Source organism: Delphinapterus leucas, chromosome 1, assembly GCF_059928025.1.
Source record: "Delphinapterus leucas isolate spDelLeu-1000000601 "Yukka" chromosome 1, BTC_Dleu_Yukka2, whole genome shotgun sequence".
Classification (NCBI taxonomy): domain Eukaryota; kingdom Metazoa; phylum Chordata; class Mammalia; order Artiodactyla; family Monodontidae; genus Delphinapterus; species Delphinapterus leucas.
This window is the reverse complement of record NC_143129.1, coordinates 35,039,969-35,064,023: the sequence shown is the minus strand read 5'-3', so window position 1 is coordinate 35,064,023 and position 24,055 is coordinate 35,039,969. Positions and strand designations below refer to the sequence as shown.

Below are 24,055 nucleotides of genomic sequence, written 5' to 3'. Positions count from 1 at the left end.
GCCAACCTACAGAATGCTAACGTAAAAGTTAATAATTGATTACTTCTTAGTTTTCACTAGATATTAAGGTTTTTAAGTGTTGAGGATTCTAACTTAAATATGTAATTAAAGCTACTAGAAATAAGGGAAACATTTCAGTATACAGCAGGAAAGTAGGATGTGTGTTTTCAGTAAAACAAGGTATGAGGAATGGAATTGCATTTTGTTAAGGGAAAATAAAGTAATTTTTGTCCTAGAGCTGATTGTTTTTAGATGGAAAAATAAGGGACAAACTAAAATGAATACAGAAAGTGACAGAGGATGGTGAAAAAGAAACCCTGAGAAAAGAGTTTTGTGTACAGTTGGGATTGGCTAAGTTTAGAATAAATTTAGTTGGGTAAATGAATTTTAAAAGTAACCTGATGCAAGACTTGAATTTAGTTTTTCTGTTAAGAGGACATGATTTCTTGAAATATTGAGCTGCCTTTGATAACAGATTTTTAGTTTCATTACCTTTTAAGAGATTGGTTCTGTATTTGCCTTTGAAATCTTTTATTGTCACCTTGGTTAAGTGAATAAGTACTGTTTCACAGTGACCTATGATCCTATTTGACCAAGTGTTTTAAAACCTTTTTGATATTTTTTGAGAAACTTCCCATATTAAATTCTAATGAAGTTCCTTTGACCTCTAGCTAACTTTGGGATGCTTCAGAGGCTCCCTGACACATCCCAAAGAGAGATATTAAACTAAGTCCATTTGGTATGTGAAATTACATGGGAAGTATTGTCAAATGAGTAATGTATCTTTTTTTTTGTAGGTTATGTGATTCAATATATATATATATATATTTAACATCTTTATTGGAGTATAATTGCTTTACAATGTTGTGTTGGTTTCTACTGTATAACAAAGTGAATCAGCTATATGTATACATATATCCCCATATCTCTTCCCTCTTGCATCTCCCTCCCTTCCACCCTCCCTATCCCACCCCTCTAGGTGGTCACAAAGCACTGAGCTGATCTCCCTGTGCTATGCAGCTGCTTCCCACTAGCTATCTATTTTACATTTGGTGGTGTATATATGTCAATGCTACTCTCTCACTTTGTCCTAGCTTACCCTTCCCCCTCCCCGTGTCCTCAAATCCATTCTCTATATCTTCTTAGGTTATATTGCATGGGTAAATGTTATTAATACAGCTATTCTAGAAATTATATGGAATTCCTAAAAATCTGATATGTCCTGGTAAAATGTTATCAGTCAAAATTCTAGTTAGTATCTTAAACTGTTGTACATTGCAGCAGTAACCAAGTTTCTTTGTCAACTGCATTACAATCAGGTCTTTAACTGTGCCTTCTTAAGTTTTTTGTCATTCATAGTTACGAAATAATGAAAAAAATGTTTTCTCTTCAGGAAGATTTAAGGAAGGACGTTTTCACAAATACAGCTTTCTGATAACTTTCGTATCACACTGCTGAGCTGGGTAAGAAATTAAAGAATTCTAATGGGAAACCTGATGGTTTCATAATACTGTTAACAAAAAAGGATTAGTTATATAGGACAGAGTGAACTGGTGAAAATGGTTATAATTTTTATGGTTTCTGTCTGAAATATTACTGGCTTCTAATCTGTATTTTCCAGATATAAGGAAACTCTTCCCCTCAGCTAATTATGACTTAAAACAATTTGGTAAATTATACATTTGTAAGCAGAACTGAAACATTTATCTTTTCTCTCTACCCAATTCCTCCAGAGATTGGAAACTTTTAGGTTCCCAGAGGTTTCCAGGTTCCTAATTTATCAGATAAATTAGGAAGGCCACCTCCTAACAGGTGCAGGAATCTCAAGGTATTTTGGGGATCTTGAAAAGGGAGGAAAGGAGTTCAGGGTGGAGATCAGGAATGAGGCTCTCTGTGCTCTGGGACAAACCGGCAGAACAGACCTTCAGATAGCTATTTTCATGAGAAGATTTTAGAAGCCCAAATTCTTGCATCTTCTCATATCTAGAAAAGCTATAAAATCATTAACGGTGATATTTGCTCCTAGTGACTAGCAGCAAACCTCTGCCAAAATGTGTGCTTGACTGCATGTACCCCCTTCACTAAAATCATATATAATACTGACCCTCCCCCAACTCTTTTGGAGCAGTTCCTCACAGCTATCTGAGATGCTGTCCCTGGGTTATAGTTCTCATTTTGCCCCAAATAAAACTTAACTGACAAACCTCACATTGTGCATTTTTTCAGTTGATACTATAGTTACTTTGCATATACCCTTTCCTCCAGAGGAACCGTAATTTATTAGTTTCCTTAATAATTATAAAACACCATGTATCTCTACACTCCCTGAAGCCCTTTTCCAAAAAGAGATGAAAAATAGTAAAAAACTATGAGCAGGGTAGTCAAACATTAATACTCAACTTTGTGTTGAGAAGGAAATCACTTAATGCTTCTGCCTAAATGTGGGTTAATTAGCCTTATGGAATAAATGAAGAACTCAGAACACCCCAGCAAACCATACATGCTCTTCTGAGTCCTTACCCTATCTTCCAGCTGGGTAAATGACCAAATAGAAAAGAACATTCAAAATAGTGTTCCCACTTCTGATTTCCACAGGAGCTTATTAAAGGAACAGAAATGCAAATCAAAGGAGCTTGAACTGTATCAATCTTTCAAATGCCATTTTCACTATTTTCTATCAGAAGAAAGGTACCATGTAAATTTCAATGAAAGTTAGAATTTACATAGCATTTATATTTTCAAAATGCTTTTACCATCATTTACTAGTTAGCATAACATTTGAGAACTATCATAAGCTTTAAATACAGGGAAATTCCATTTTTAGTATAGTTCCAGGAGTACAGAGAAAGTCATCCCCTCACCACCCGGCAGGTTTTAATCATGTGATACAAAATTGTCAGCCCTTCTAAATCTTCTGATTTTAAATTTAGCAACTTGACACATTGCCTAGTACTTTCCACAGAAAACTAGAATACTCAATGTTACAAAAATCAAGACTCAATCTGAAATCTGGAAAATCTTAAAGCTGCTATATGTGATGCCTCACACACCCAAAGCATGTGTTGTTTATTCAACAAACATTTATTTATTGCCTACATGTGTCAGGCATCAAGTCTCTGTCTTTTCTTTGTTGAGATTAAAGTCTAGAAGTAAAAACACTGCATTACAGTGTGGTGAATGTTAGGAGAGTGGGAAGTCCTGGGGGCTAATGAAAGAGAGGGCATGGCTCAGGTTGAAGGGATGTGGGAGAGGCCTCCTGAAGGAACCCAGATGAGGGGCTTCTCTTCTAAGCTGCCATGTGAGTTACAGACTGTCTTTTTTTTGAAAAACTAAGTCAGTCTCTCACCTGTGTTATTATTTACTTAATTATATTTAAATCAAATTTTGAGTCATTTTTTTAACTTTGCTTTGCCTTAATCATTAATATCCATAAAATAATGAGTCTGATGTGCTAGTTACTTTATCCTAACACACATTAAAACAGTATATTAAAAAAAATCCAGGAAGACCTAAAATTAACTAACATAATACCATCAATGGCATATGAGCCCTATGTTGGCACACGTTACTAGGTGATGGTCAGCACTGACAAATGTTAAGCAATGAAGGGGCAGGGGGATTTTTAGGAGCATCATTCTGTTAAATTGATTAAACAAGGAGGCCATTTGGCCAAGGTGGCTTTACTGCTGTGGTGGCTACATAAGCAAACAAAAACCCAAGACTGTAAATGCCTAATGGTTATGAAATCAAGATGGTAAGGACCACCAATCACAAACAGCCAACCAGACTTTAAGCCATAATCAACCAAATAATGTCCTTTCTTTGCTTCTGTACTTTCTCTCTTGTCTTCCCCCCTGGCTCCTGCTGGCAGAACGCTCCTACCACTGCCAGTTTGGTGATGCTCATTTCCAACTGATTTTTGCTCAGTAAACTCTTAAAATGTTTAATATGCCTCAGTTTATCTTCTAATAACTTGTATGGTGAATGATATATAGTAAGAATGGGGGCAGGAAAAACTGTTAGAATGTCATTAACAACCTTTTAAGAGAGAAATGATAAGTTAAAGTGGTAATTGTAGAGAGAGAAAAGGGAACAGTTTCCAGAGATGTAAGTTTGTATACCTGTGAGAATTTCACACAGATTTGATTTTCGAGGGTAGGGGGAAAAAAGAGTTAAAGATAAATCTAGGTTCCTTTTTGGGGCCAGTGGAAGGAAGGATGGTTGTGCCATTTATTGAGATACAATATAAAGGAAAAAGCATATTGAGATCAGGGCAGGGGTGTTGCATTGATTTAATTTGGTACAAGTTGACTTTGAAGTATTTCAAGAATATCCAAGCTGAAATGTTAAGTTTGTAGTTGAATATTTGAAAATGGGGCTTAGGAGAAATAATGAGTGGGCTATCAACATACAGGTGATGAATGAAGCCACAAATATAGAAGCAATCAATACAGGAGGAAAATGGAAATTGAAGGGAAGGGAAAGAAAGGGAAGAGGATAAGAAAGAGAAGAGAAGAGGCCAAAATTTAAGGATAAGATAGAGTATTCAATGTCAGCAAAAGAGACTGAGAAGGAATAGCCAGAGGAGAGAAAAGTAGAGTGAATAGTGTCACGAAAACCAAGGGATTAGACAGTTCCAAGGGAAAGAAAAGAGTAGCACACAGTGTTCACAGCTGCAGGTAGGTCATAGAATGTAAGGTCTAACATGGCCCCACAGAGTGTAATAGCCTGAAGTCCCTTGTGACTTTGACAAGGTAGTTTCAGTGGAGCTGGTGCAGAAGCCAGACTGCTGTACTCTGAGGACTGCATAGGGTGGGGACGAGAAACTGGGGACAGCATGCAGAAGCTTGAACGTGGAGAAAAGGGAAGAAGAGAGGAGAAACAGCAGGCAGAGGGGTCTGGGGTGGATGTTATTGAGTTCTTGTTTTTTGTTTGCCCCCAGTTAACTTGAGCATATTTATATGCCAAGAGGTAGAGAAGCACTTAAAAGGCAGAATGTAACTATAAAGGCAAGAGAGAGGGAAAACTGATAGAATGAAATCCCTGAGAAAGTGGGACCAGATGCCATTTGGTAGGGTTAACATTAGAAGACAAAGATCCCCCTCTTTGGACACTGAAGGAAAGGAGGTGAAGATGGGCATGAATACAGGTACGTTTACTGGCACAGAGTATTGTGTTGGGAGATCCCCAATTTGGCAGCCTCCAGTTTACTTGCTTGCTGGGATTAATAAGAAAAAGATTTGGGGGCTTCCCTGGTGGTGCAGTGGTTGAGAATCTGCCTGCTAAAGCAGGGGATACGGGTTCGAGCCCTGGTCTGGGAGGATCCCACATGCCATGGCGCAACTGGGCCCGTGAGCCACAACTACTGAGCCTGCGTGTCTGGAGCCTGTGTTCCGCAACAAGAGAGGCCGCGATAGTGAGAGGCACGCGCACCGCGATGAAGAGTGGCCCCCGCTTGCCACAACTAGAGAAAGCCCACGCACAGAAACGAAGACCCAACACAGCAAAAATAAATAAATAAATTAATAAACTGCTGTTGTCATAAATACACAATCCGCCTATGTCATGAGACTCAGAATATTTAGAAAATTAACTTTGGGGCAGAGCAAAATTCACAAGAGTTCCGTACACATACTTTGCCAACATAATTAAAAAAAAAAAAAAGAAAAAGAAAAAGAGTTGGTTAGAGGACTTGAGAGGAGCTGCGAATATATGGAATAACTTGCTGTGGTTGAGAGAGGAGAAAGTTAGCAGAATTACTAAGGCATGAGGAAGGGCTGGGAGAAAAGTAACTTCAAAAAAAGTTAAAACATGGTAGGAAAGAAGGGGGGCACATAAATAACAGTTCATGCTGAGCAGAATGCTGGAAACAACAGAAATGGAGCTTTACATCTTAACTCACACTACTTTTTATAGTGTTGATTTTAAAAGCAGGACCTGGATATTATCATACTAAATGAAGTAAGTCGTACAGAGAAAGACAAATATCATATGATATCGCTTATATGCAGAATCTAAAAAATGATGCAAATGAACTTATTTACAAAACAGAAACAGACTCACAGACTTTGAGAACAAACTTATGGTTACCAGGAGAGAAGGGTTGTGGGGGAGGGATAGATTGGGAGTTTGGGATTGACATTATCACACTGCTATATTTAAAACAGATAGCCAACAAGGACCTACTGTATAGCACAGGGAATGCTGTTCAATATTCTGTAATAACCTAAATGGTAAAAGAATTTGAAAAAGAACAGATACATGTATATGTATAACTGAATCACTTTGCTGTAACCTGAAACTAACACAACATTGTTAATCACCTATGCTCCAATATAAAATTAAAAAATTTTAAAAAGCAGGTGTATTTAGGATGTCAAAATTGAAAACAGACACAAAGTCACAGAAGTAGAAGATATCATTCACTAATGCATGCAATGGCTATTCTCTATGCAGCTACTTCAAGCACAGCAGGCACTGCTCAAAGTCAGTGAGTAGCAGACCAAAGAGGAAAACCTGTGTCTCGGTTTCCTTCAGAGCACAGATACATCAATGGCTAGAAATGATGGTCATAGGGTCCCTAGGAATCATGAGGCTTTCAGGAACATTTTAATTTATTCTTTTAGTTATAGTTATATAAATTCCTGTACTCTTTTCACCTCTTAAAGGATCTTCTCTAAATTCTAGTATCTCTTGAATAGAAATGCATAAAGTCATCACTAGATTGAATAGATAAAATCTTACTTTTGTAATATTACAAGGCTGAATAGGCATACAATTTCCGTTAAAAATGCCATGTCTGCCAAAGTTCTTACGTATTAGAGATAAAAATAAAACTTCTAGCACAAGATTTTATATTTTTAGAGCAAGTGTATGACTGATACAACTATATTATACATGTCAGATGATCCCTTCTGAAAGTTTAAACACATCAAATTGCAACCTATTTGAGTAGATTGAAAAGAGACTAAAAATACACATTGGGTGGCATTGGTGTCACCAGCTGGAAAATTCCTATTACAAACTGAAGCCAGCTAGAGTTATTGCACAGGCATAAAGGCAAATGAATCAGCCGCATTCCCAATGATGATTTGTACCATGTGATAAGAACCAGGTCTTCCTTTCATTAGAAAATCATAGGGCTGGGAGTGTACTTTAGGGGAAAAAATGAATTCTGTCTGGACTAAGGGGAGCTGACAGGTCAAACACAAAAATAACCCACCTGGGTAAGAGACAGAGGCTATAGTGGATGTCATTTATTAACTGTTTATTATGATGCTTTTATCTAATTTATTTCTCATAGCCCTTAAAGAGTTAATATTATCCCCATTTTACTTAAAGAGACATTGAAGTTCAGAATTTGCCTAACGTTAAATAACACAGTAAATGACAAGTCCAGATTTCTAACACAAGTCTATATGACACCAAAGTACAAGCTCCTAAATGCTATGCTAATTACTATGCTAATTATTATTAAAGAGTAATGTGTCCAAAGAAGCCCCTGCCTTGCCGGTATTCTGTAAAGGAAGGTAGAAGACAGATTCCTTCCAATGAATTTTGACTGCTGTGAATAAAACAAAGGCACCATTCTTCACGCACTCAAGCATAAGCCAAAGTGGCATTCACTTTGAGAAGGTGTGAAATGAAAGCAGAATCTGATGGAAAGCACACCTGGGTGACAGCAAGGGCATCTTGACTTTTGTCTCAGCTATTACCAGAGCACCTGAATCTGCTCTTCTACCAAAAGGACCCCACACTCAAGGTATTCGCTAGGACAGTCCTTCACCTTGACAACAAAAGACCTTATGAAATGTTCAGGTTTCTTAACAATGGCAACCTCTCAAAGGGCGGAAATGAAAGCCAGAATAATATAAAGTTTTCTATGGTGAAGTTCCTAAAATACACTTGTTAATGTTACCTGAAATTAACACATATAACCATATCTACTTGTACAATTAGGCTCTGGAATAATTATAAACCAGTAAAACCTAAGTAAGAAAACCTCAGCAAGCATAAAAATCTCAAATTATGCTACACTTATTTGGAGCAAGCAGTTAAAAGATCACCTTGTAAAACTTCCAAGTTGGAAACAGGGGCAGCTTGTATTAATTTTGAAATTTACAAATGCCCCTATTCTCATATTTAGGCATATATATTCCTTTTAGGTTTTGTTAAACCTAATCCATGAACGTAAGAATAGAAACATGGATTATCAATGATGAATGAGTATAGCTTTCTTGAATTCAAATAACCAATGGCAAGAATCACATTTAGAATGTGACAGAATGAACTTAGCATCTCCTCCTCCTTTTTTAATAATGTGGCTAAAAGAAAATCTGAACATAATAATTAAAAAATAGCGGTATTATCAAAAGAATGAAACTGGACTCCTATCTTAACACCACTCACAAAAATTAACTCAAAATATATTAAAGACTTAAATGTAAGATCTGCAACTGTCAAATTCTATGGAGAAAACACAGGGAAAAAAATCACCTTGACATCGGTCTGGGCAATGATTTTTTGGATATGACACCAAAAGCCAGGCAACAAAAACAAAAATAAACAAGTGGGTCAGCATCAAACTAAAAAGCTTCCTTTTGCAAAGGAAACAATCAACAAATGGAAAGGCAACCTACAGAATGGGAGAGAATATTTACGAACCATATATCCAATAAGGGATTAATATCTAAAATACATAAATAAGAAACTCACACAACTCAGTTAAAAAAAAAAAAAACAAATAACCTAATTAAAAAAATAGGCAAAAGACCTGAATAGACATTTTTCCAACAAAGACATACAAATCGTCAACAGGTACCTGAAAAGGTGCTCAACATTACTAATCATGAGGGAAATGCAGATCAAAATGACAAAAAGATGTCACTTCACACGTTAGGATGGCTTTTATAAAAAAGCCAAGAGATAAGTGTTAGTGAGAATGTAGAGAAAAGGGAACCCTTATGTACTGTTGGTTGGAATGTAAATTGGTGCAACCACTGTGGAAAACAGTATGGAGATTACTAAAAATAAATTTAAAATAGAGCTACCATATGATTCAGCAGTCCCACTTCTGGGTACATATCCAAAAGAAACAAAAATCAATATCTTGAAGAGATATCTGCACTCCCATGTTCTTTGCAGCATTATTCACAATAGCAAAGATATCAGATCAAACCTAAGAGTCTGTCGATGGATGACTGGATAAAGAAGATGTGTGCATGCACACATACACACACAAACCCACAATGGAATATATTATTCAGCCATGAGCAATAAGGAAATCCTGCCATTTGTAACAACATGGATGAATCTAGAGGACATTATTCTAACTGAAATAAGCCAGAGCGAGAAAGACAAATACTATGTTGTCTCGCTTAACTCTGGAATCTAAAAAAAAATTTAAAAGTCAAATTCATAGACACAGAGAGTAGAATGATAGGTACCAGGGACTGGGCAGGTGGTTGTGTTTGGGAGAGATAGGGCAATGGTGGTCAAAGGGTACAAACCTTCAGTTATAAGATGAGTAAGTTCTAAAGCAGGTGGCATAACCCTCCTAGAATTCAGACAATGCTACAAAGCTACAGGAATCAAAATGGCGAGGTACTGGCACAAAACAGACATATGGATCAATGGAACAGAATAGAGAGCTCAGAAATAAACCCACACACCTATGGTCAATTAATCTTCAACAAAGGAGGCAAGTATATACAACGGGAAAAAGTATCTTCAGCAAGTGATGTTGGGAAATTTGGAGAAACACAAATAAATCAATGAAGCTAGAACACATCCTCACACCATACACAAAAATAAACTCAAAAAAGCTTAGGGCTTCCTTGGTGGCGCAGTGGTTGAGAATCTGCCTGCTAATGCAGGGGACATGGGTTCGAGCCCTGGTCTGGGAGGATCCCACATGCCGCGGAGCAACTGGGCCCGTGAGCCACAACTACTGAGCCTGTGCGTCTGGAGCCTGTGCTCTGCAACAAGAGAGGCCGCGACAGTGAGAGGCCCGTGCACTGCGATGAAGAGTGGCCCCTGCTTGCCACAACTAGAGAAAGCCCTCACACAGAAACAAAGACACAACACAGCAAAAATAAATAAATAAATTAATAAACTCCTACCCCCAACATCTTCTTTAAAAAAAAAAAAAAAAGCTTAAAGACTTAAACATGAGATATGACACCATAGGGCTTCCCTGGTGGTGCAGTGGTTGAGAGTCTGCCTGCCAATGCAGGGGACACGAGTTCGTGCCCCGGTCTAGGAAGATCCCACATGCCATGGAGTGGCTAGGCCCGTGAGCCATGGCCGCTGAGCCTGCGCATCCAGAGCCTGTTGCTCTGCAACGGGAGAGGCCACAACAGTGAGAGGCTCGCGTACCGCAAAAAAAAAAAAAAAAGATATGATACCATAAAACTCCTAGAAGAAATCATAGGCAAAACATTCTCTGACATAAATTGTACCAATGTTTTCTTATGGCAGTCTCCCAAGGCAATAGAAATAAAAGCAAAAATAAACAAATGGGACCTAATCAAACTTACAAGCTTTTGCACAGCAAAGGAGACCATAAACAAAATGAAAAGACAACCCTCAGAATGGGAGAAAATATTTGCAAACGATGTGACTCACAAGGGCTTAATTTTCAAAATATACAAAGAGCTCATAAAACTCAATAACGACAACAAAAAAAAACAGAGCCCAATCAAAAAATGAGCAGAAGACCTAAACAGACATTTCTCCAAAGAAGAAATACAGATGGCCAATGAAAAGATGCTCAACATCACTAATTATAAGAGAATTCAAATCAAAACTACAATGAGGTACCACCTCACACCAGTCAGAATGGCCATCATTAAAAAGTCTACAAATAACAAATGCTAGAGAGGGTGTGGAGCAAAGGGAACTCTCGTACACTGTTGATGAGAATGTAAGTGGGTGCAGCCACTGTGGAAAACAGTATGGAGGTTCCTCAGAAAACTAAAAATAGAATTACCACATGATCCAGCAATCCCACTCCTGGGCACATACCCAGACAAAACTATAATTCAAAAAATACGTGAACCCCTATGTTCATAGCAGCACTATTCACAATAGCCAAGACATGAAAACAACCTAAACATCCATCAACAGATGAATGGATAAAGAAGATGTGGTGTATATACAATGGAGTACTTCTCAGCCATAAAAAAAAGAATGAAATAATGCCATTTGCAGCAACATGGATGCAACTAGAGATTATCATACTAAGTGAATTCAGAAAGAGAAAGACAAATACCATATTATATCACTTATATGTGGAATCTAAAATACGACACAAATGACCCTATCTACGAAACAGAAACATACTCACAGTCATAGAGAACAGACTTTTGGTTGCCAAGTTGGAGGGGGGCAGGGGAGGGATGAATTGGGAGGTTGCAGTTAGCAGATGTAAGCTATTATGTATAGAATGGTTAAACAACAAGGTCCTACTGTAGAGCACAGGGAGCTATATTCAATATCCTATAATAAACCATAGTGGAAAAGAATATAAAAAAAGAATGTATATATATATATATATATATATATATATATATATGTATGTATAACTGCATCACTTTTCTGTACAGCAGAAATTAATACCACATTATAAATCAACTATACTTTAATTAAAAAAAATAAGATGAGTAAGTTCTGTAGATCTAATGTACAACACAGTGACTACAGTTAATAATACTGTATTGCACACTTAAAATTTGCTAAGAGAATAGATCTTAAACATTCTCACAACAAAAAGGAAAAAAAGTAACTCTGTCAGGTGATGGATGTTTTAATTAACCTGAATGTGTAATCATTTCACAGCATCAATGTATATCAAACCATCACACTGTACCATTCAAATATATACAATTTTATTTGTTGACTATATCTTAAAAAAGCTGAAGGAAAAAAAAATAGCTTTCACTGACAAATAGAAATGTTTGCATATTTCTTCTCCATAGGTCAAGCTCTGCATTGTGAAGTATTCTATGAGCACGTTGATGAATAATGAGAAATTGGTACTACTTGTACAATATTTACAATGTGCAGATTGCATTCTTATGAGATACCTTCTCAATAGCTAGCATTTGTGGCATTAGAAAAATAGTATCACCCAGATGTAGCTCTATCAACTATTAAACTATTCTGTAGTAATCTTTTTTCTAAAATTTTTAGCAGATAATTGGAAATTAAAATCAGGCATTAAGGGATAACGTTTAATTTCAAAGCTGTTTGCCCTTCCGATGTGAAACAACCTCTACATTTTACATGTTTATTAACGTGAAATCAAAGTATTTTCTCTTTGTTAAAACCATGTTCTCTTTATCAAGCAATATTTTAGAGTTATATCAGAGTAGTTACTATGTAAAGCTTGCTGATCCCCAAATCTGAACCATTTTGAAAAGTATAAATGATATATTTAATACACATAATTGCTAATTTTCACCTCCTGTTTTACAACAGGTTATTAAACAACCATGGAGAAATAAAATATAATTAATTATTTATTTAAAAAATAGAGTTATTAAGAAAAATGAAAGTGCAATAGTCATTTCAAATATTAAAATTCTGACTTAAATGAATAAGATTTAGGCACAAGGAAATGCCAATTAAATATTTACTGTTTGTTCAATGCTTTGTGGGGAGGAAGCCAAAATGAGCTGAAGATGCCCAAAGAGTATGCATTAGGATCCTGTTGCTATTGTTTATTCACCAACATGGGGTAAGGCTATGTCTAATTAGTTCACCTGCTTGGCATAGGGTGCTAATGAGGGAAAGTTGGGGTCAGTTTTACTCAGAGCACAGACTGTTTGAGCCAGTTACGCAGTGAGTCTATGACTTTATTTACAAAGGTAGCAGATGAGGGAATGTGGAGGGCTGAGGGCTATCAGAGTGGCTGAGAGTCCTCTCAAAGGGCATACTTCGTATTCCCTTCACAAAGAATAAGAAATGAAACAATGCGGATGAAAAGACTGAGAAATCTAGAAGTTTAATTTTTAAATCTCACACAGAAGATTGGAAGGTTATTTATGTATCTAGTATCTATCATCTAAAGAAGCCGAAGAGGAAAGAAAATTCCAAACATATTAACCTTCTGGCTAAACAAAACAAAAGCCCATAAAATAGTTCTGTTATGAGCTCCTCAGAGATGTTGCAAGCATCTATAGGCAGCAAAGTCTAAGCTCTAGGTTTCATCATCCAAGGTTTGCACACTCAGGAAAGAAGGCAGTGGGAGGAAAAGACATGTTTGATTCTAACAAACTGAAAGCTTGAAACACTAGCTGAACCAGGGCTGGGGTAAGACTCTGAAGCCTAGCGTGAGCCTGACATCAGAAAAGACAGGCATGGTAAGGGGGTGCCCCAAGCTCTAGGATGAACTTCTTTCTGTTGTTGTATAACTGGGCTGGTCATCAGCAATGAGGAAAATCAAAACAGCATTTAGTGACAATTTAACCTATGAGTTAAAGTTGTTATTTATATGGGCAATTTCTTAGCAGATGTCAGTAGGAAAAATCACCCCAGCCTTTGCAGGTCCTTTTACTTTTACCACCAAGTGTTTTCTATTCCTCTGCTTTTCAAAATCAAGCTTTCATGACTACCTCTTCGCTTGTCATTTGGGTTGCAATTTCATCATGCTGTATATCTAGAACTATGATTCCTGGTATCTTCTATGTTGACCTCAGGAGACTGTCTCTTCTCCAGTGTATTTCAAGTTTCTGATTTCATTATATTGTTTTCCTATAGAACCTTCATATAAAAAACTGATTTGCGGGGGCTTCCCTGGTGGCGCAGTGGTTGAGAGTCCGCCTGCCGATGCAGGGGACATGGGTTTGTGCCCCAGTCCGGGAAGATCCCACATGCCGCAGAGCGGCTGGGTCCGTGAGCCATGGCCGCTGAGCCTGCGCGTCCGGAGCCTGTGCTCCGCTACGGGAGAGGCCACAACAGTGAGAGGCCCGCGTACCGCAAAAAATACCCAAAAAACAAAACAACTGATTTGCATAACCTCTTTCCTATTTCAGGTAATACAGCAGGGTTTTTCTTGTTTGTTTGTTTTGATAGGAACACTTCCTATCATTGGATGCTCTAGCCATGAAGAGTTCTGTTGAAGACATCCTTGTTTCCTAACAACCAGTCCAGCTTGGATTTTCTGAATTTCTACTTACTGAGTATGCTCACTGCACTACAAAGAAGCCCCATTACAAGAGGTTTGGTTTAGAATCTACCTCCTTCGGTGTGGTATTAGGAGAGGTCGAGTTTAACTTAATTATTAAAGGGTTTCTAAGTTGAATTTTCTAATTTATTGTTGAATTCTAAAGTAACCCTCATTACTGTACTGCCACTGATTCTGAAACAGTTTTCACATTTTAACATCTTTGACATTGGGATGCATCTTATGATTGTTTTAGGTGGGGTGGCAGTTGTGACAGAGTTGTCACTTCATAGTCTTGGTTGTTATTCCTGGTGGCATGACAGGGGCCCCAAAGGTTTATCAATATTCAGTCAACAAACCACTTAAGAGCCTTTTGAGGAAGGAGTATGAGGCCTGCTTACTGTCAGAATATCTTCCTTTGAGTAAGCTTTGAAAACAAGCAGAATGAACATCTACTTAGAAAAAGAGACATTAGTAGAGAATCTGTTTCTTAAAGTTACAGAGTAATAAACATCAATGCTTTTTATGGTGCAGAGATGATAGCGAGTACAAAATATGGGCATCAATGACCCAGACACAGAAAGTGATTCAGAAAAACTGGACTCTGTGTAGATGTTTCAAGAATTCCTTGATCAGTTTATTTCACTTATATCAGTCTTCTCTACCAAACTGAATTCTCTGAAATCAGGAGAGGGCTCATGCATTATCAATTAAAGATAGAAAATTAGTCAATTTTCTATCTTTAAAGTCCAGCTTGCTCACATGTGTCAGATATTCAAGGAATGGTTGTTGAATAAATAATGAATGAACAATGGAAGAAAAAAATGGTAAGAGCAACTAGGGAAAAGAGAGGAAGTCTAAAGGAAAATATTAAGGGTAAGGCTTATAAGGGACGTTGAAGGATGAAAAGGAGCTTGAGGGAGGGTATTTCAGGCACAGGCAAAAGCATGTTTTAGGAAACAGCCCTGAAAATGTACATGTGTTTAGCAAATCACAACTAGTTTTCACATACTTGGAAAATAAACAACAAGAATGGTAAGAATGAAACTGAAAAGGGAGATTTCAGATCCTGAATGGTTTCAAATGTTGTTTTTTTTTTTTTCTTTTTTAAAGAAGTGTAGACTTTATTTCTAGGTCACTGATTCTAATCTTTTATGCCTTTAATTTCACTAGTCATTTTATTAAAGAATTATGTGATAACGAACAAGTAAAAGCCTGTCTTTTTCCTAAAACAAAATTATTTTCTGACTTTATTTTTAATATTTGGTAGACTACTGGCAAATATTTTAATCATATATATAAAGTACACTGAATTGCTATGGTTTTAAAAGACAAACAAAAAATGATTCTTCCTAATTATAAATTTCATTGCAACAAAGCTATAAAATACAAAGTAGGCAGGGGGAGATGAAAGGGTGAAGCACAGATGATTTTTAGGGCAGTGAGAATACCCTGTATGATATTACAGTGGTGGATATATGTCATTATACATTTGTCCACATTCATAGAATATATAACACCAAGATTGAACCCTAAGGTAAACTGGATTTGGGGTGATCATGATGTGTCAATACAGGTTCATCCTTGGTAAAAAATATACTGTTGGGAAAGTGATGTTGATAATGCAGGAGGCAATGCATGTGTGGGGAGGCAGTACACAGGAAATCTCTGTACATTCCTCTTAATTTTGTTGTAAACCTAAAACTCCTCTAAAAACAGGCTTCAAAAATACAGTAGTATTGTTGAGCAATAATATTTTGCTTATGACTAAAAGACACAGCCAAAAATAAAAATTTTACTAATAGTATAAATTTTCAGTAATATTGCTGTGATGTTACAAGTATCAGGTTTGATGAAAAATGGGACATCAAAGGCATTTGCTGGGAGGCATGAGCAGGGAGAACAGGACTTAAGAGATATGTCACAGTTACTTCCTGGCAAGCTAAATGTTGGTAGCAGATGGCATACCCCACTTGAAGGTGAATATGGAGAAAGAAACAGAGGATTCCGATGACAATACTACACCTTATTTAGCTTGTCTTTGAGGCCTACCAGTTAGGATTATGCATTAGGCAATGAGAAGCCACTTTACATATACTCCACTTTTGGCTATGATGAAGTAGCTTTTAGACTGACTCTCTGGCCAAGACAACTTTAAGAGCTGATGAAATACAGAAACAAAACTGAAAAGTTATATAATGGCATCACATTAACAGGCCTAAAGATTTATAAAGTAAATTTATTTCTACAAATAAAAATGTATAAAGTAATTTTCCACAAATTTCAAATGTTTGAAATCATACAGAGTATATTCTTCTGACCATAGTGAAGATAACAAAAAGATAAATAGAACAATCTTTCAAATGTTTAGAGATCAAGGATTACAATTCTAAATAACCCATGGTTCAAAGTAGCAATTAAAGTAGAAATTAGAAACCTTTTTGAACTGAAAAATACTTTAGTAATTTATGTCATATTAAAAACTTGAGAGATGTAGCTAAAACAGTAGTAAGAGGCCTTGCCATATTTATAGAGTAGAAGACTCAATACTGTCAATGTCAATCCTCCCGAAGCTTATCTGAAGAGTCAACATAATTCTAATAAAAATTTCAGCATTTTTGTGACAAACTGATTCCAAATTTTATTTTTAAATCTGAAGGGCCAAGAATAACTAACACGGTTTTAAAGATGAAAAACAAAGATGAAAAAATTACACCACCTGATTTAACATGTATTATAAAGCCACAGTAATTAAACAATGTGGCATTTGTCCTAAGACAGTTAAGTAGACCAACTGGAATGTAATACATAGTGAATATAGAAACGGACCCAAACACATAGTCACCCAATTTTCAACAAGGATGCCTCTGAAATGCAGTGAAGAAAAAAATTTGTTTTTAGTAAATGGCTTTCCATATAAATAAAAACTGATCTTCATCCCTGCTTCATCTCATACATAAAAAGTAAGTCCAGATCTAAATAGACTTAACTCTGAAAGGTAAAACAATACAGCATTTAGAGCACAACAAATGAGGATATCTTTATGACTTTGTGATGACAAATATTTTTTATACAGGATGCAATGAGCACCAACAATAAAGGAGTACTTAATAAACTGGATTTCATTAAAATTAAGACCTTCTATTTATCTAAAGACACCATTAGAAGAGTGGAAAAACAAGCTTCAAATGGGAGAAGATAATTGAAATACATATAGCCAAAAAAGGATTCAAATCCAGCCTATTAATCAAGAATAGGCCAATAAAAAAACAAAAATAAAATAACAACGGGAACAATACTTGAACAGGCACTTCAACAAAGAAGATATAGAAATGGTCAATAAGTATATGAGAAGATGCTCAACATCATCAGTCATCAGGGAAAAAAAATTCAAGTCCCGTCATGATACATATCCATCAGGATGGCTAAAATAAAAAAGACAAAGAATGCCAGGTTTTGTGAGACTATGGAGCAAATGAAACTTTCATGTGTTGTCTGCGGTGGTGTAAACTGGTATAACCACTTTGGAAGCTGACTGGCAATGTCTATTGAAGTTGAACACACATAGCCTGTGATGTCGGCAATTCCACTCCTGGTAAATATCCAAAGAAATGAGTATAAACAGGCACCAAAAAGACATACAAGAATGGTCATAGCACCATATTATTTACAATAACAAAAAAGTGGGAAAAATCCAAATGTCCATCAGCAGTAGGATACATAAATTATATTTACATGATGGAATACCATATAAAAATGTAAAAGAGCAAACTACTTTTATACACAACATATATGGATCTTATAAAATTGAGCAAAAGAATCCAGATATGAAAGAGTATGTACTTAATAAGTCTATTTATATAAAATTCAAAAAAAGCACAAATATAATCTATAATGGCAGAAGTTGAAATAGTGGTCAGTCTGCAGAAGATACTGACTTCAAAGGGTAATGAAAACATTTCCTGAGACATTTGCAATGCTGTACATCATGATCTGTGAAGGGATTATACAGAAGTGTTTACTTCATCGAAATTCCTAGAGCTATACACTTAATACTGTGCTCTTTGTTGCAGGTATGATATTTCTCAGTTAAAAGGTGTATATAACACTCGGGCATACTCATACACCCGATTTAGGTGGGGATGTGAGCTGATAATAATCATGTTGTGGAGGATCCCTTTGGTAGCTGCATGGAGATCAGACGGTGGGAGGGTGAGAAGATCAGAAGTTGGGAAGAGAGAAAGTAGCTGTGGCTAGGTCTGGCCAAGGTGTTAAATACCTGCACTAGGGCAGGTGTAGCTGAGAAGGGACTGTAATATCTAGGAGAGAGACTCAGGGGCAGATCCTATAGAATCTGGCCTGTTAGATGTGAAGAATGAGAATGTGGAGTGAGTGAGCGGTTGGAAATTCAGGTAAAGGAAGCTGCTGTTGGAGCTACTGAGCGAGGGGAAGGGGTATGCAGGTTAACACGCTGCCTATCAGATGCTATTGGGGGATACAAGTGGAGATGGTGAGCAAGTGAAATTAGGAAAACTGATCAGTGAAACTCTGAATTTACAGGGAGACTTGTCTAGAATGAAATCCCTGCCGGGGTTTAAGGACTTCAAGGAGGTTGGGTTTCAAAAGCACCCCACCTTCCAGCCACAGGGTGAGACCTTGGAGGATTATCTTCTGACTTCTGAGTCAAGGAGTGGGGAGCATGTGGCACAGTGAATAACCTGCAATCTCACCCCACCCATGGAGGGCTCTGTGGCCTTGGGCCACCTCACATCTCCAGCCCACTGTGCCTTCGCTGGGCCAATGTCTGCACTATATCTTTACCATTTCCCGGGGAAGCCTCACTCTTGTTCTTTTTCACAATAAATTTGATTAACTTCTAAACTCAGTAACTCCTTCACAGCTGAAGTAGCTCATGGCTAGTCTCACACTTATCTGTTTTTTTGTGGACTATTTCTGGACAAACCTTCCTGGAACTTTACCAAAAGACTAGGAACTCTCCCTAAAGAAATTTAAAGATAACCCCAAAGCAAAGTATTCCAACACAGATTTAAAACGGATTCATAAAAATATCAATTTTTCTTAAAGGCACTGTGAGTATATACTATGTCTCTGCCACAGGGTGAGAGTAGAGAAATACAAAAACTGCATTTTAAAGATGCATATATATTACACCTATGTGCATTAATAAAAGCCAGATAGGCTCACTCTAGGTACATAGGGAATAGCTGTGAGAACCCTGGGTCCTGTTTATTGTTCTCCCATTGTGAAGGAAAACCATTTTCTTATTTTGATAAGAACTCCTATTAGACATTAACAAAGCCTAAGCTGTAGTGACATATGCATATACTTGTGAAATTCAAACACTTCTTTTTGTGTAAGAAGCACTGACTATAATGAAATTTTAATTCATAGTTCACAAGAGAAATGTAAGCAAGGGCTTTATCTATAAATTCATTAATTGCTATTCCCTGTCTAAAGTAGCCAAATACTCAGCAGCAATTAAAAAAGGCTGTCATACCCCCAGTACTGCCTAGTTTTAACTTTTGGTTGAGTTTATAAGGTTTAGAATGGCTACGGCAAGGAACAGTACTATGGATGTACAGTCAAGAAGCAACTGAAGTCTCAGGCTACATCCCTCTCTTCCTAACTCATCTGCTTTTTACCCTTCTGGGGTAATCAAACCCCAAGGATATGCAAGTAGCTTCCATGAGAAAAATCATTTGCAAATACAGGCAAATACAGGCACTCAGAGTTAGCCTAGAGTAATCCACTCCTAAACATGTGTCAGATAACAAATTTTCAGACAGAAATTCAATTTACAGTGGGAACCCAATTTCATAGTTTTTAAACAGTTTAAGTATTCATACATTTCTAATCCATGTTGGTTGTATCTGTCAATCCACTGAACTAGGTATTTTCTAGTTTTTCAAGTATATTGTGCTGTGCTCAAGTAGCAGGGTGAAGCTTTCAGACCTAGCAATAACTCATATAAGTTTTCTTTATTTTCCCATGCCTAGAAAATAGAATGTGCATGGTGGTAAGCCCATATGCCTGGCCAAGCTTTTGTCTTCTCTATGTTATTTTCTTTTCATAGGCTTTATCACTTTCCATTTTTCTTCTGCAGAAGGAAAGGCCACTTGGGCTCACTTACTTGCCTCATAGTCTGTTCCATTTTTTAGAAAGTATTTTATTTTCACTTACTGATGTAGGGAAGATGACAAGCAAAAATGCCCAATATGTTTAAACAGCACACATGTGAGATGTAGTATCATCAGGTGAAATACTGACACTCACTGGGGTCAACACCTTGTCCTCTCCCGGGGACACCCAGCATCTTGAACATTTTCACTGGCTCACACCTGCCAATTTCTTTCATAGGCTTACAGTTTGGATAGTAAATTCAGGGTGAAATTTTTTGATAAATCAGTAAAAACTCTTTGTGAGAGTTCAGTTAGTAAAGATGCAGCAAAATTAAGAAATTTATTTTATAATTATCGTCAGTGTTCAGGGATTGTGAGACAAATTGCAAAGTGGCCATACAAATGATGATCTCCTGTGGAATTGTCTTAAAAGTTGTGAATTAGGCAGTGTTTCATAGACTCCTACATCTGACTATATTATTTCAAAGAATATATGTAGCATGAGGAGAATTTCCATTTGATGGTCAAGAGAAAAGCAGAAATCCAATGTTTGTTCTGATAAGAAGCGGCTCTTCTCTCTAATCACATCACTGAAGTGTTCAGAGAGGGAAAGATTCTTCTTTCCAGTTAATTATCATCTAATGGCTAGTAAATTATTTTGCATAAGCTAATATGCAACAACACTATTTTAAAAATCCCAGTAGAATTAACTAATTAGTTCTCTCATTTAAAGGCTTTAATCAAGCTGTTTTTCCAAGGAGAAATAAGAAGTGCACTAAGTCAAGTGGGTTGATTATAAAGAAATCATGTACTGCTCTATGTAGAATTAAAGGTACCGGAACAGAACACCCAGAGGTAGAGTACCATGTCAACCTTGGCCTTACCCTTTGATTTCAAGGCTTCTAATACCTTTGAATCAGCTGTTACATCACTCACTAGCTTGATTTCAACATTTTGAGAAGTCAGTTGGAGCAACTTTTCGAAAAGACGTTGACCCTAGAAAAAATATTCAGAACCAAAGTCAGAAAATCTAAAAGTATGCTATTTTAAATAGGAATAAATAAACATTGAAAATTAAAACTATTCATTCAAATTTTAAAAGGCAAGCACTTCAGCCCTTGGCAGCACTTCGTAAATTCAAAAGAGTTTATGGAAATAGAGTAGTAGTAGGAACACAGATTACATTGTTTCTTTGAGTATTGTGCAATTCAACAATTATCGCAATAGTCATTTCAATGCTACGATGCAAATCTACTCTTCTTTTACTTTTTCATGAACTCAAATTATCTACACGTGAAGAGGCAGAGAATATTAAACAGTTGTGATTGGACCCAGAAAGACCTGGATTCCAGCTGGTTTTCCAATTTACAAACTCCGTTTCTTAATCTCATTAATTTCCAGTTTCTTCTTCAGTAAAAGACAGATAATATTAGTATTTACTTTAAAAGGTTTTTGTGAGGATTAAGAGATAGTAGTAGGTAAGTATCCTTTAAGTGTTAGCCATTATGGGGGGAATCATGACTACTTATCAGGGATTTGCCTAAATTCACCTTCTTGTTTAAAACGTATTTTACTGAATTCAACTTATGGTCTGCCTAGAAATCTATAATTATTAGCCCAGCCTAAAAATAACTGAAAAAAATAAAAAGTAAAGGCTTTCCTTATAAGATTTTCACAAACATAATTTTTATAGTAAAATTTTTTTTTTAATCTCAGGGACACTCTGAATAGTGGTAGGTCCATAGCTATTGTATCATCTTAGGTGAGTGGATTGCAACATTATCCTTTTTATTTTCTCTTGTGTGTTTTCATAGACTCCTCATTATCATAAGAGGGAACTGGTTTTCTTTTATTCGTTCTTCAGAATGTTGTTATTCAGCCACAAACTCAAATGCCTTTGGAGGCTAAACAGGCAATAAGGCTTTGGTATTAATGGCCCCAAGTGGCAGAGTCTTATCTTACTTTGATAAGAATAGATTATTGATAATGATCATGTAGAAAGAATTTGAAGACTGAAAAGAGAAAATGGATGAAATGTAGATGTACAGCAGTGATTCCTGCAATTCAGCCTTAGAAAAGAAAGAAGCCAAAGATCAAAACCCTAAAGCTTTGGAATATCAAGGAGGAGGGAGCTGGTATGCCAGTGCTAGGGCGACAGCTGACAGCAGGGAGGAGCGTCTGGCATAATCCAGCCATGCTCCTGCCTAGAGCTGGTGCAGTATAGCCTAAGCTCCATAACCCTTGGAAGTTAGAGAAAAGAGGAGTTGCACCCCATGTCAGGCATGGAGGCTTCCTTTTTGTCTAACTAAGTGTGCTGATAAAGGTTGCCCAAAGTAGAACTCACCAAAAGTGACCAAATTACTTTGCATGCAAAGCGTGGAGGCAGCCTCCCCACAAAGCAGGTATTCCTATGAGGTACGTAGAATGAGTGCATCAGGCAGTTGCAAATTACTTTTTTAATAAAGAGGTGAGAGGGAAGAGGGAGGGAGAGAGAAAGAGAGATATGAAGAGATAGAGGGAGAAGGATAAGGAAAAAAACAGCTGCTGATTTGCTGATTTCAGGGTCTACATAAATTTCAAATTTACTATGGAGAAATGAGGGCTTGGCAGTGAGAGGCTCAGACTCTGGATGTGAGGGAAGATGCACTTGGTGGGGCTTTGTGGATTTTCCTGCAGAGCTGCCACCAACACAACCTCCTCCCTGTGAGCTTTGTCACTCTGCTGAGTGGTGCACTATACTCTTGTCACACACCCTTGAAGGTTTGGTGATGCCTACATAGCCCAGATTTCTAGAGCCCAGACTCATGGTCACCTCACAGTCACATAAATTGTTTGTATTTTTCACTTTCACAAAGGGAAAAGGCATATGTACTTTGTGTGTTATGTAAGTCCCCATAGTTAGTGAGCCAGTATTTTTAAAGACTTTCTTTTTTTTTTTTGATGTGGACCATTTTTAAAGTCTTTATTGAACTTGTTACAATATTGCTTCTGCTTTATGTTTTGCTTTTTTGGCTGCAACGCATGTGAGATCTTAGCTCTCGGACCAGGGATCAAAACCATACCCCCTGCATTGGAAGGCAAAGTCTTAACCACTGGACCGCCAGGGAAGTCTTGAGCCAGTATTTTTAAACAAATGCTTTTATTTTTGCTCTTAGTTAACAATAAATTTAGCACAAATGAAACATAAGAGATCTTCTAACCTATCTGTACTTCTGGCTCTAAGCCTTAAATTTATTCTCACTGTGTTATTTTTGTGAGATTTAAAATGAAGACCAGAACTATCAAACATGAATGAAAATAGAAACTCCAAAAGCTACAGATAGTAGCAGACTGTCATTAAATAAAGCTTATTTTTACTTCAGTATGTGCTGATTACTTACACCAAGGAGTCTTAAAATTTTTAAATATAGTGCTCATTGTAATGAACTTGTGCTGGGGTAGAATTTCTGTACTTGGGCTTGAGGCAGAACTTCTATTAAATTTCCCCTGTTTTCAGTGTCTTACCTCCCAGTCCACCCATTTTTGCTAGGACATTCAAAATGTAATTACTTCAAAGGTATGAAACACTTATTCTATGCTGAGATCTGCAGTAAGGCCCACTGCTCTCTGAGTTAAATTTACTCATCATGTTTTCGTAAAGGAATAACAAAAGCCCCTTGGCTTTTAAACATCTGCAGTTTAAAGACTTGCTCTTTCTGGTGAGAAACATTAGCTAACATTTTAAACTTAAATAAATCATCTTGAAGTT

At 36.9% G+C, this 24,055-nt stretch overlaps 1 protein-coding gene across 1 annotated transcript in view; it reads right to left on the bottom strand.

Moving 5' to 3' along the window:
* Positions 1 to 24,055, bottom strand: part of PLD5 (phospholipase D family member 5) — a 270,932-nt gene that overhangs the window by 158,743 nt on the left and 88,134 nt on the right. The window contains 1 exon segment of the mRNA XM_089907920.1: positions 21,192 to 21,303. Coding sequence (XP_089764046.1) covers positions 21,192 to 21,303 — 112 coding nt within the window.